This window comes from Bombina bombina, chromosome 6 (assembly GCF_027579735.1).
Source record: "Bombina bombina isolate aBomBom1 chromosome 6, aBomBom1.pri, whole genome shotgun sequence".
Taxonomy (NCBI): domain Eukaryota; kingdom Metazoa; phylum Chordata; class Amphibia; order Anura; family Bombinatoridae; genus Bombina; species Bombina bombina.
This window is the reverse complement of record NC_069504.1, coordinates 780,264,658-780,277,804: the sequence shown is the minus strand read 5'-3', so window position 1 is coordinate 780,277,804 and position 13,147 is coordinate 780,264,658. Positions and strand designations below refer to the sequence as shown.

The window sequence follows — 13,147 nt, the reverse complement described above, 5'->3', positions numbered from 1 at the left end:
TTCTGGCCTTTCTAAAACCGGAAAAGATAACAAATAAACTAGAAGTCTTTCGGAAAGACTTAGTAGCTTCAACATAATATTTCAAAGCTCTAATAACATCCAAAGAATGCAACGATTTCTCCTTAGAATTCTTAGGATTAGGACATAATGAAGGAACCACAATGTCTCTACTAATGTTGTTGGAATTCACAACTTAGGTAAAAATTCAAAAGAAGTTCGCAACACCGCCTTATCCTGATGAAAAAATCAGAAAAGGAGACTCACAAGAAAGAGCAGATAATTTAGAAACTCTTCTGGCAGAAGAGATGGCCAAAAGGAACAAAACTTTCCAAGAAAGTAATTTAATATCCAATGAATGCATAGGTTCAAATGGAGGAGCTTGAAGAGCCCCCAGAACCAAATTCAAACTCCAAGGAGGAGAAATTGACTTAATGACAGGCTTTATACGAACCAAAGCTTGTACAAAACAATGAATATCAGGAAGAATAGCAATCTTTCTGTGAAAAAGAACAGAAAGAGCAGAGATTTGACCTTTCAAGGAACTTGCGGACAAACCCTTATCTAAACCATCCTGAAGAAACTAATATTCTCGGTATTCTAAAAGAATGCCAAGAAAAAAGATGAGAAAGACACCAAGAAATACAAGTCTTCCAGACTCTATAATATATCTCTCTGGATACAGATTTACGAGCCTGTAACATAGTATTAATCACAGAGTCAGAGAAACCTCTTTGACCAAGAATCAAGCGTTCAATCTCCATACCTTTAAATTTAAGGATTTCAGATCCTGATGGAAAAAAGGACCTTGAGACAAAAGGTCTGGTCTTAACGGAAGAGTCCACGGTTGGCAAGAGGCCATCCGGACAAGATCCGCATACCAAAACCTGTGAGGCCATGCCGGAGCTACCAGCAGAACAAACGAGCATTCCTTCAGAATCTTGGAGATTACTCTTGGAAGAAGAACTAGAGGCGGAAAGATATAGGCAGGATGATACTTCCAAGGAAGAGATAATGCATCCACTGCCTCCGCCTGAGGATCCCGGGATCTGGACAGATACCTGGGAAGTTTCTTGTTTAGATGAGAAGCCATCAGATCTATTTCTGGAAGTTCCCACATTTGAACAATCTGAAGAAATACCTCTGGGTGAAGAGACCATTCGCCCGGATGCAACGTTTGGCGACTGAGATAATCCGCTTTCCAATTGTCCATACCTGGGATATGAACCGCAGAGATTAGACAGGAGCTGGATTCCGCCCAAACCAAAATTCGAGATACTTCTTTCATAGCCAGAGGACTGTGAGTCCCTCCTTGATGATTGATGTATGCCACAGTTGTGACATTGTCTATCTGAAAACAAATGAACAACTCTCTCTTCAGAAGAGGCCAAGACTGAAGAGCTCTGAAAATTGCACGGAGTTCCAAAATATTGATCGGAAATCTCACCTCCTGAGATTCCCAAACCCCTTGTGCCGTCAGATACCCCCACACAGCTCCCCAATCTGTAAGACTTGCATCTGTTGAGATTATAGTCCAGGTCGGACGAACAAAGAAGCCCCCTGAACTAAACGATGGTGATCTGTCCACCATGTCAGAGAGTGTCGTAAAATCGGTTTAAAGATATAATTGAGATATCTTTGAGTAATCCCTGCACCATTGGTTCAGCATACAGAGCTGAAGAGGTCGTATGTGAAAACGAGCAAAGGAGATCGCATCTGATGCGGCAGTCCTAAGACCCAACATTTCCATGCATAAAGCTACCAAAGGGAATGATTGTGACTGAAGGTTTTGACAAGCTGATATCAATGTTAAACTTCTCCTGTCTGACAAGGACAGAGTCATAGACACTGAATTTATCTAGAAACCTAAAAAGGTTACCCTTGTCTGAGGAATCAATGAACTGATTGGTAAATTGATCCTCCAACCATGAACTTGAAGAAACAACACAAGTCGATTCGTATGAGATTCTTTGAAAATGAGAAGACTGAGCAAGTACCAAGATATCGTCCAAATAAGGAAATACCAAAACCCTATTCTCTGATTACAGAAAGAAGGGCACCGAGAACCTTTGAAAAAAATTCTTGGAACTGAGGCTAGGCCAAACGGTAGAGCCACAAAACTGGTAATGCTTGTCTAAAAAGAGAATCTCAGACACTAAAAGTGATCTGGATGAATCGGAATATGCAGATACACATCCTGTAAATCTATTGTAGACATATAATGCCCTTGCTAAACAAAAGGCAGGATAGTCCTACAGTAACCATCTTGAATGTTGGTATCCTAACATAACGATTCAATAATGATAGATCCGGAACTGGTCTGAAGGAATTGACCTTCTTTGGTACAATGAAGAGATAAAATAAAACCCCAGCCCCTGTTCCAGAACTGGAACTGGCATAAATACTCCAGCCAACTCTAGATCTGAAACACATTTCAGAAATGCTGAGCCTTTGCTGTGTTAACTGGGACACGGGAAAGAAAAGAATCTCTTAGCAGGAGGCCTTAACTTGAAGCCAATTCTGTACCTTTCTGAAACAATGTTTCTGAAACCAGAGATTAAGAACGGAATTGATCCAAATTTCTTTGAAGAAAACGTAATCTGCCCCATACCAGCTGAGCTGGAATAAGGGCCGCACCTTCATAGGTACTTAGGAGCTGGCTATAGGTTTCTATAAGGCTTGGATATATTCCAAACTGGAAATAGTTTCCAAACTGATACCGCTCCTGAGGATGAAGGATCAGGCTTTTGTTCCTTGTTGTGAGGAAAGGAACGAAAATGATTATTTACCCTGGAAAAAAAGGGAAAGCAAAGTTGACTTAGAAGACATGTCAGCATTCCAAGTTTAATCCATAAAGCTTTTCTAGCTAAAATAGCTAGAGACATATACCTGACATCAACTCTAATGATATCAAAAGATGGTATCACCAATAAAATTATTAGCATGTTATAGAATAATAATAATGCTATAAAATTATGATCTGTTACTTGTTGCGCTAAAGCTTCAAAACAAAAAGTTGAAGCTGCAGCAACATCCGCTAAAAATATAGCAGGTCTAAGAAGATTACCTGAACATAAGGAAGCTTTTCTTAGAAAGGATTCAATTTTCCTATCTAAAGGATCCTTAAATTAAGTACTATCTGCCGTAGGAATAGTAGTACATTAGTAGGAGTAGAGACAGCCCCATAACCTTAGGGATTTTTGTCCCAAAAAACTCTAATCTGTCAGATGGCACAGGATATAATTTGCTTAAACGTCTAGAAGGAGTAAATAAATTACCCAAATTATTCCATTCCCTGGAAATTACTTCAGAAATAGCATCAGGGAGATAAAACACTTCTGGAATAACTACAGGAGATTTAAAAACCTTATTTAAACGTTTACATTTAGTATCAAGAGGACCAGAATCCTCTATTTCTAATGCAAATAACACTTCTTTAAGTAAAGAACGAATAAATTCCATCTTGAACAAATACAAAGATTTATCAGCATCAACCTCTGAGACAGAAACCACTGAACCAGAAGAACCATTATCAGTATCAGAATGATGATGTTCATTTTAAAAATTCATCTGAAAAAAGAGAAGTTTTAAAAGACTTTTATGTATACTAGAAGGAGAAATAACAGACATAGCCTTCTTAATGGATTTAAAAAATAAAATCTCTTATGTTATCAGGAACACTCTGAAAATTAGATGTTGACGGAACAGCAACAGGTAATGTAACAGTACTAAAGGAAATTTTATCTGCATTAATAAGTTTGACATGACATGCAATACAAATAACAGCTGGAGAAACAGATACCAAAAGTTTATAGCAGATACACTTAGCTTGGTAGCTCCAGCACTGTGCAGTGATTTTCCTGAAGTATCTTCTGACTCAGTTGCAACGTGGAACATCTTGCAATATGTAAAAGAAAAAAAAAAACATATAAAGCAAAATTGATCAAATTCCTTAAATGACAGTTTCAGGAATGGGAAAAAAATGCCAGTGAACAAGCTTCTAGCAACCAGAAGCAATAAATAATGAGACTTAAATAATGTGGAGACAAAAAATGACGCCCATATTTTTTAGCGCCAAAAAAGACGCCCACATTATTTGGCGCCTAAATGCTTTTGGCGCCAAAAATGACGCCACATCCGGAACGCCGACATTTTTGACGCAAAAAAAACGTCAAAAAATGACGCAACTTCCGGCGACACGTATGACGCCGGAAATAGAAAAAAAATTTTGCGCCAAAAAAGTCCGCGCCAAGAATGACGCAATAAAATGAAGCATTTTCTGCCCCCGCGAGCCTAACAGCCCACAGGGAAAAAGTCAAATTTTTTAAGGTAAGAAAAAAATGATTGAAACAAATGCATTTATCCCAAATATGAAACTGACTGTCTGAAAAATAAGGAAAGTTGAACATTCTGAGTCAAGGCAAATAAATGTTTGAATACATATATTTAGAACTTTATAAATAAAGTGCCCAACCATAGCTTAGAGTGTCACAGAAAATAAGATTTACTTACCCCAGGACACTCCTCTACATGTTTGTAGAAAGCCAAACCAGTACTGAAACGAGAATCAGCAGAGGTAATGGTATATATAAGAGTATATCGTCGATCTGAAAAGGTAGGTAAGAGATGAATCTCTACGACCGATAACAGAGAACCTATGAAATAGACCCCGTAGAAGGAGATCACTGCATTCAAATAGGCAATACTCTCCTCACATCCCTCTGACATTCACTGCACGCTGAGAGGAAAACCGGGCTCCAACTTGCTGCGGAGCGCATATCAACGTAGAATCTAGCACAAACTTACTTCACCACCTCCATCGGAGGCAAAGTTTGTAAAACTGAATTGTGGGTGTGGTGAGGGGTGTATTTATAGGCATTTTAAGGTTTGGGAAACTTTGCCCCTCCTGGTAGGAATGTATATCCCATACGTCACGAGCTCATGGACTCTTGCTAATTACATGAAAGAAAAAAATGGTTTTGAAATAGCAAAGTGCTACTTGTACTTATTGCCCTATAACTTGCAAAAAAAAGCAAAGAACAGGTAAACATTGGGTATTTCTAAACTCACTTGCACAAAAGCATCCCAGAAACACACGTGGAAGACCTTCCACAGAGAATCCCTGCAACGGAACATAGCTCTAACATTGCCCTTTTCTTGGGACCCATTAAAATACACTCACTACAGCAAACTAAAATAGCTCAGAGTGAATTTTTTTATAAATACTGATTTTGGAGGGGAAAAAAAATGACTTGAAGGGTTTCATGTAACCTCATTAAAGGGACATAATACTCGTATGCTAAATAACTTGAAAGTGATGCAGCATAATTGTAAAAAGTTTACATGAAAATATCACCTTAACATCTCTATGTAAAAAAGTAAGTTATTTTACATAGAGATGTTAAGGTGATATTTTCATGTCAGCTTTTTACAGTTATGCTGCATCACTTTCAAGCGATGTAGCTTATGAGCATTATGTCCCTTTAATGCCATTGGTTTTGAAATGGGATGTCTAACAAGCTCAGGGCCGCCATCAGGGGGTGACAGGGGTGACTCCTGTCAGGGGCCCAATGGGCCAGGGGGCCCCATGAGGCAAGAACAACTTATTTAAAAAAAAATAAAAAAAAAATGTAATTTTGTTAGCCACCAGAGGGTACTACAGCAGAGTGCTATTGAGCGTGGGAAATGGTATTACAAGGAGTAAAGCATTAGCATTTGAGAGGCTTTCTGAGTGTGAACTGAACCACTTTGCACAGTGTGAGACAGACTTGGCACTTGTACAGTGTGTGCCTGAGTCAGACGGCAGATCACTTTCATTTGCAGAGGAGGTAGGACTTACTTAGCAAATGTTTTTTATTTATTTGTGCAATTTCGGATTGTAACTTCAGTATGATAGTAGTTGTATGGTGGGGCCAGGGGTCCATAAAAACACAATTTTTTTTAGCAATATGCAGCAGTGTATTTATGATTATTTGACAATGCTGTAGAAATTCTATATTTAAAGCCATGCAGAAATGTTTCCTCCTCAATACACAAATGGTAGGTGCCCTTTTGGCAGATATGAGTTGTTGTTTTTTTATTAATATATATTTATTTAAAATTATGTTCCAGTTTACTGCCCCTTTATACAAGGACTTTCCAGATGCAAGGAGGCATTTTATCTAAGATTTGCATAAAATCTTATACTATCAGACTAAGATTGCTCAGTGTTTGAAATGAGACAGGTTAACTTAAAGGGACACTGAACCCAAATTTTTTCTTTTGCGATTCAGATAGAGGTTGCAATTTTAAAACAGTTTCTAATTTACTCATATTATGAATTTGTCTTCGTTCTCTTGCTATCTTTATTTTAAAAAGACATCTAAGCTTTTTTCTTGGTTCAGTACTCTGGACAGCACTTTTTTATTGGTGGATTAATTTATCCACCAATCAGCAAGGACAACCCAGGTTGTTCACCAAAAATGGGCCGGCATCAAAACTTACATTCTTGCATTTCAAATAAAGATACCAAGAGAATAAAGAAAATTTGATAATAGGAGTAAATGAGAAAGTTGCTTAAAATGTCATGCTCTATCTGAATCACAAAAGGAAAAAAATTGGGTTCAGTGTCCCTTTAACACTGTTCAGTTTACACTACAGCAGACTTAATTTTGAAATACACACAAACAAGCCTAAATCCTGCATTTAACCAGATCTATTGGCATGAGACTGAGTAACAAAGTTTATGGTTCCACCAAGACCATATAGAGTACAGCATTTTCAAAATCCATAAGTACAGCTGACAGATGGGAACATTTGTACACCATATTTGAAATGGTGCTCTTGTTGGGGAAAATGGGGGGGGGGGGGGGGACATGAACACATGTCAACCTTTCAAAAGTACTTTTCTTCATCTAGCCATCTACCCAGATCATTAATGTACAATTTTGAATTCACAGAATTATTTTTGTTTGCACATTTACAAATATGATTCTTTAAAAAGTGATCTCTTAATTTCTGCAATTTTTTTATCATGCATGTCACACACTGTTGATTTAGGGGATGCAATGTGCAGAAATGTTACCTCCTGTGTTTCTGTGGGTGTCTGTGTCTATATGAGTGTGTATGTATTTTTTTTCTGTGGGTCTCTCTGTGAGGGTGGGTGTATATGTCTTAGTGCTTTTTATATGGGTGTCTCTATGAGGGTGTATGTATGTCTGTGTACTTCTCTGGATGCCTCTGTGAGGGTTGGTGTGTATGTCTGTGTGTTTTCTGTGGATGTCTCTGAGGGTGTGTGCGTATGTGTGTGTTTTCTGTGGGTGTCTCTGTGAGGGTGTGTGCGTATGTGTGTGTTTTCTGTGGGTGTCTCTGTGAGGGTGTGTGCGTATGTGTGTTTTCTGTGGGTGTCTCTGTGAGGGTGTGTGCGTATGTGTGTTTTCTGTGGTGTCTCAGTGAGGGTGTGTGTGTGTGTGTGTGTGTGTGCATGTATATGTGTGTGCATGTATATGTGTTTTATGTGGTTGTCTCTCTGTGTGTGTATGTCTTTGTGTGTTTTCTGTGGGCGTCTCTGTGGGTTTTCTGAGGCTGTCTCTGTCAGTGTTTCCTTGGGTGTATGTGCAAGTTTGTGTCTGTTGTTAACTTTTTAGGACATTTTGACCTTCCTACTGATTATTCACATCTTTCTACAGACTTTGAGACTAACGAGACCTTCCCAGAAGTCACCAATCCACCATTATTAAGTGCATATACATTTTAGTAACTTGGTAAAAAATTGCACATGTCAAAGGGGGGGAAGGAACCCCTGATCAATGGTTAAGTCAGGGGCCCCAAAATTTCTAGTGGCGGCCCTGAACAAGCTCATATGAAAAGGATGGTCAGGTGTCCACATACTTTGATCATATAGTATATATGTTGAAGCCAGTATAATAATTGCCAATTTCCAGAGAGAATGAGTACTGAATATTTTACAAATACAAGGAGGCTGCGAGCCATATAAAAAGTAGTGGATAGTTACATTGTAGCCCTGTGCCACCCTCTAAAAATGTCAGCAATGTGTTCTCAGGTATAATGAGAAATAGCTGTAAAACAATAAACATAGGTATATGGGCAAAATTTATCAAGCCCCGAAAAAATGCGCCTAAAAAGTCGCGATTATTTTCGCAATAGTTCGCAATGTGTGAATTCAAAAATGTCGCCAGTATTTATCAAAATTCTAGAGACATTTTTGGGGCAAAACTTTTTTGCGATGTCAAGCGAATGGCTGATCCTAGTTTTCTTGCGAAAATGTAATTTTCACTTTATTTATCAATCTTAATTTTAGACACCAATAAATGGTTTATTGTTTTAATCAAGTGATTGTTTAAAAGAATGCTATTTCTTATATATTAAAGTTAGTTTTATTTTGCCCCTTCTTTGGCTCTCTTTCATTAAGGAAGGTTGCCCGTTTTTTGGAGCTCATCTTCGTTCTTTTTAATACACTCATTTCAATTGCACTTAAATTATTTTACTTTTTTATAATATATTTATTATTATTCAGGATCTGCGCCTTGTTGTGGGCAATTTCTAACCCTAGATAAAGCAAGTAAAAGACATATTTCCATTTTCCCTCCAGACAAACAACAATATTGCTCTTTATTTTTCACTCCTCGCAACCTACAAATTGGCGAGATTAAAAGCAGTGAATATTACATGCACCACTTTTCATAAATATATGAGAACTGCGAATATATACGGGCATTTTAAAATGCCAATAGAGATTAATACAAGAATTAGGCATTTCCAGACAACTTATTCGCATATACTTAAGACTTGCGAATGTTATGAGTCAATTTGTTCGCACATATGAAAAGTTGCGACTTTATTGGCGCATAACCTTTCATAAATATGGTGATATCATTTGTGAGGTTTTTTTTGACGACAAATGTGAGAATATTCTTATTCTCACTTTGATAAATCTTGCCCATAGTGATAAACTGCATCAGGGATCACGTGCAAGTTAAAGGCAGAACACTGATGAGATATTGTTTTAGTTTTTTCGTAAAACTATTGATACATAGCTACATTATTAGGTAATAATTTAGAACGCTAAACTCAGATTTTACCCATTATTATTATTATTGTATAAAGCATGATATGAAAGGTGGAAATGTGTTCACAACTTTAAGGCAAATGAATGCCTGCTATTTTCAGTCACTCTGTATACCCTATAGTTTATGTGTATACATGTCATAACTTCCACATCCACAGGGCATTGTCATGAGCGTTAACATGAGATATACATATACAAGTGAGCTCACTGAAGGTCAAACCATGCACACAAATTCAACTATAATCAACCTTTCAAAGAAAAACGTTCCGTTATATAGAGGTTTATCGAGAATATTGCATCGCAATTCCTACAAATTTCGTGCTCTAATATTTACCCTAAAAACCTCCAGCTTCACCCCCATATTCGCCGGAAAATCCACCCCTCCTTGTGTTCATTGGTCTAATCGCAATGGCAGCGATTCGTGTCCATAACTTCCTAGAGGTGGGATCTCTGCACGCTGAATTCTGATTGGTCAAGCACTGGCAAAGCTTATTGGCAGAAAAGATTTGCTTCGAAGCGCGAGAGTCCATCTAACTAGTGGGCAAATGGAAAAGTTGCTACATACGCATTTTTTTTTTTTACTTTATTTTCACTACCGTCTATTGAATGGCAGGGATAGTTTTAATCATAAGTCTGTGTAGGAATTATTCAGAAATTCCCAATGTCCTTAATTTCCCTGTATAAAGCTGTAATGAAGTTATAGTCACTATACGCTATATATATACACTGTATTATACAAATTGATATCTCCTTTATCTATATTGAACTATATTTTAACGTAATGCAGAATGTTTATTGAGAATGTAATAGAAAGGAGTAGATAAACGTTAGTTTTGTCTTAGTAATTAAAACTTTTTTGTTTACACTATTTTGGTGTTATAGCTCTTATGTAAAAAAATATTTATTGCATTTTGGTTAAATATTTATTATTATTATTATTATTATTATTATTATTATTATTATTATTATTATTATAAGTAATAATATTTAACATATATTCAATTTTAAAGCCTATACTCTTTCAGCGTATCTAATTTTTATAGTTTATAAAAATCAACTTTTTAAAGGTTAATTATCTAGTGCATTCAGTTTGATAGAACCACGTTACTTTTTAAATTTGCTACATGTAAACTTGTTACAGATTTTATTTTGTAGAGTGATTTCACAGATATATATATTTACTTCCATGTATGAATGATGTAAACAGGTTTTGAAATACAGCTGATTTTCTTTCCCATTTCTCTACTGCTCCACCAAGGAAAATTTCAAAATAGTTAATTAGTATATAAAGGGTTGCATTTTCATTTAACATAAATGGCCCTGGCATCCCACTTTCATGCACACGTTAAATTAAAAAGTTTGCCTCTTTGGGGATTCAATATTATTATTATTATTAGTAGTAGTAGTAATAATAATTTGGCCCACATAGATCCCAGGGTATCTCCATTACATTGCTTTCCAAACACTATAAATAGTCATTTTCAGAATATATATATATATATATATATATATATATATATATATATATATATATATATATATATATATATATATATATATATATATATATCCCATGTGTATCTGCACTCGCAATTCAGTTGAGTCATCAACCAGGGTGCTAAAGTCATTATATCAGTAGGTTTCTTCAATCAAGGACTGCACTCGCTGGATTTAGATAAAATATTAGTTATTTATTCTGTGGTAACCATATAATAAATAACTAATAATTTATCTAAATCCAGCGAGTGCAGTCCTTGATTGAAGAAACCTATATATATATATATATATATATATATATATATATATATATATATATATATATATATACCCCCCAACATTAACAATGCATTTTGATGATACTTTTGACTTAAATCTTGTGAGTGTGTTTGATATATATTGTCCATCCAAAAATAAATATTGAATATGGCCTTGTATGTTTTTTTTAAAATCTGTAAACAATTCAAATGTGTGTGCCATTTTAATATATTGTTTAACCACTAGGGGGAAACAAAGGTTGTTTCATAATTTTTGCAGCCTGGAAGATTATTTTAAAGCAGAGCTTTCCAAACTTTTCATGTTGGTGCCACACATTTTTAGACCTACATCATTTTGCGACACAGTAATTCAGATGTACAAGCAAACAGGAGGTTAAACTAACTTGTATTAAGAGATACAGACACATACATAAAATATGTAATAACGAAATGTATTTACAAGTAAAAGTATGTCAGTATGTGCAAGAATTAAAAAAAAGTTTAATACCACTAATAGCTACTTACTATTTTAATGGGATGTATGAGGTTGATGGGATGAACACAGTTTCTGAATATTTGGTGGAATATTAGATAAAGACACTTGCATTTCATCATCAAGCATTTTTAAGCTTCTGCTTCCTATCCATATATGAAGAGCAGGAGCAGCAATGCACTACTGGGAGCTAGCTGCAGGAAGAAAAAAAAACACTGACTTCTGACCTCAGCTCAGCGTTTAAGCGGCCACCCTTAGAGCTTTGCGAGTTGCACTGACTACTACTGGCCGCACTGCTATCCCACTCACTGACTACACGTGCAGTCACGAGCCGATTGAGGAGACTACACGTGCAGTCAGGAGCCAATGTGCAGCCAAAGCTGCCAATTGGAATAGTCTCAGTTCCCAATGAGCTGCGCCAATAGGTTAAGATGATCTGTGACCCACTAGGTATCAATCACGTGCCAACCATGTGATATGTGTAGCAGGCAGGCGAAAACAAAAAAAAATTGTAAATATAATTTTAAATTAAAAAAAAAATTATGCTGAAGCAGGGACACACCTACACACTGCTGCCGACACACTAATGTGTCACGACACATAGTTTGGAAAGCACTGTTTTAAAGTGATGGTAAACTCAGACGGACTACTCAATTAAGTCAGATGTAAAATAAAAAATATTATTAGTTTCATTCATGAAAAACTTACTTTTGCAGTCTATCGGCTAGATTTAGAGTTTTGTCGGTAACAAAATCAGATTGAGCTCGCATTCTATTGGCTGATCGGAACAGCCAATAGAATGCGAGCTCAATCTGATTGGCTGATTGGATCAGCCAATCGGATTGAACTTGAATCTGATTGGCTGATTCCTACCTTAATTCCGATTGGCTGATAGAATCCTATCAGCCAATCGGAATTCGAGGGACGCCATCTTGGATGACGTCCCTTAAAGGAGCCTTCATTCGTCGGTAGTCCGTCGGGGAAGAACGATGTTCCGCGTCGGCGGAATGAAGATGGATCCTGTAGAAGAAGATTGAAGACCCCACTTGGAAGATGACATCGCCGGGATGGAAGACTTCTTCTGCGCCGCCTGGAGGATCACTTCATCGGATGGAAGATTTCTTCAGCGCCGCCTGGAGGATCACTTCATCGGATGGAAGATTTCTTCAGCGCCCCTTGGAGGATCACTTCTGTCGCTCCGGATCTCTTCTTCGGTTCCATCGGTGGCTCGGCTGAGTGAAGAGAGCTCAAGGTAGGATGATCTTCAGGGGGGTAGTGTTAGGTTTATTGAAGGGGGGTTTGGGTTAGATTAGGGGTATGTGGGTGGTGGGTTTTAATGTTGGGGGGGGGTTGTATTTTTCTTTTACAGGCAAAAGAGCTGAATTCTTTGGGGCATGCCCCACAAAAGGCCCTTTTGAGGGCTGGTAAGGTAAAAGAGCTTTGAACTTTTTTAATTTAGAATAGGGTAGGGCATTTTTTTATTTTGGGGGGCTTTGTTATTTTATTAGGGGGCTTAGAGTAGGTGTAATTAGTTTAAAATTGTTGTAATATTTTTCTAATGTTTGTAAATATTTTTTTATTTTTTGTAACTTAGTTCTTTTTTATTTTTTGTACTTTAGTTAGTTTATTTAATTGTATTTATTTGTAGGTATTGTATTTAATTAATTTATTGATAGTGTAGTGTTAGGTTTAATTGTTGATAATTGTAGGTAGTTTATTTAATTAATTTATTGATAGTGTAGTGTTAGGTTTAATTGTAACTTAGGTTAGGATTTATTTTACAGGTAATTTTGTAATTATTTTAACTAGGTAGCTATTAAATAGTTATTAACTATT

General features: G+C 36.7%; 1 protein-coding gene across 1 annotated transcript in view; it reads right to left on the bottom strand.

Moving 5' to 3' along the window:
- Nucleotides 1-9,519, bottom strand: part of LOC128663654 (protein PET100 homolog, mitochondrial) — a 35,762-nt gene extending 26,243 nt beyond the window's left edge. Inside the window, exon 1 of the mRNA XM_053718089.1 lies at nucleotides 9,399-9,519. Within this exon, the coding sequence (XP_053574064.1) occupies nucleotides 9,399-9,425 (27 nt within the window). The 5' untranslated portion in view covers nucleotides 9,426-9,519. The remainder of the gene's footprint in view (nucleotides 1-9,398) is intronic.
- Between the last annotated feature and the right edge of the window lie 3,628 nt (nucleotides 9,520-13,147).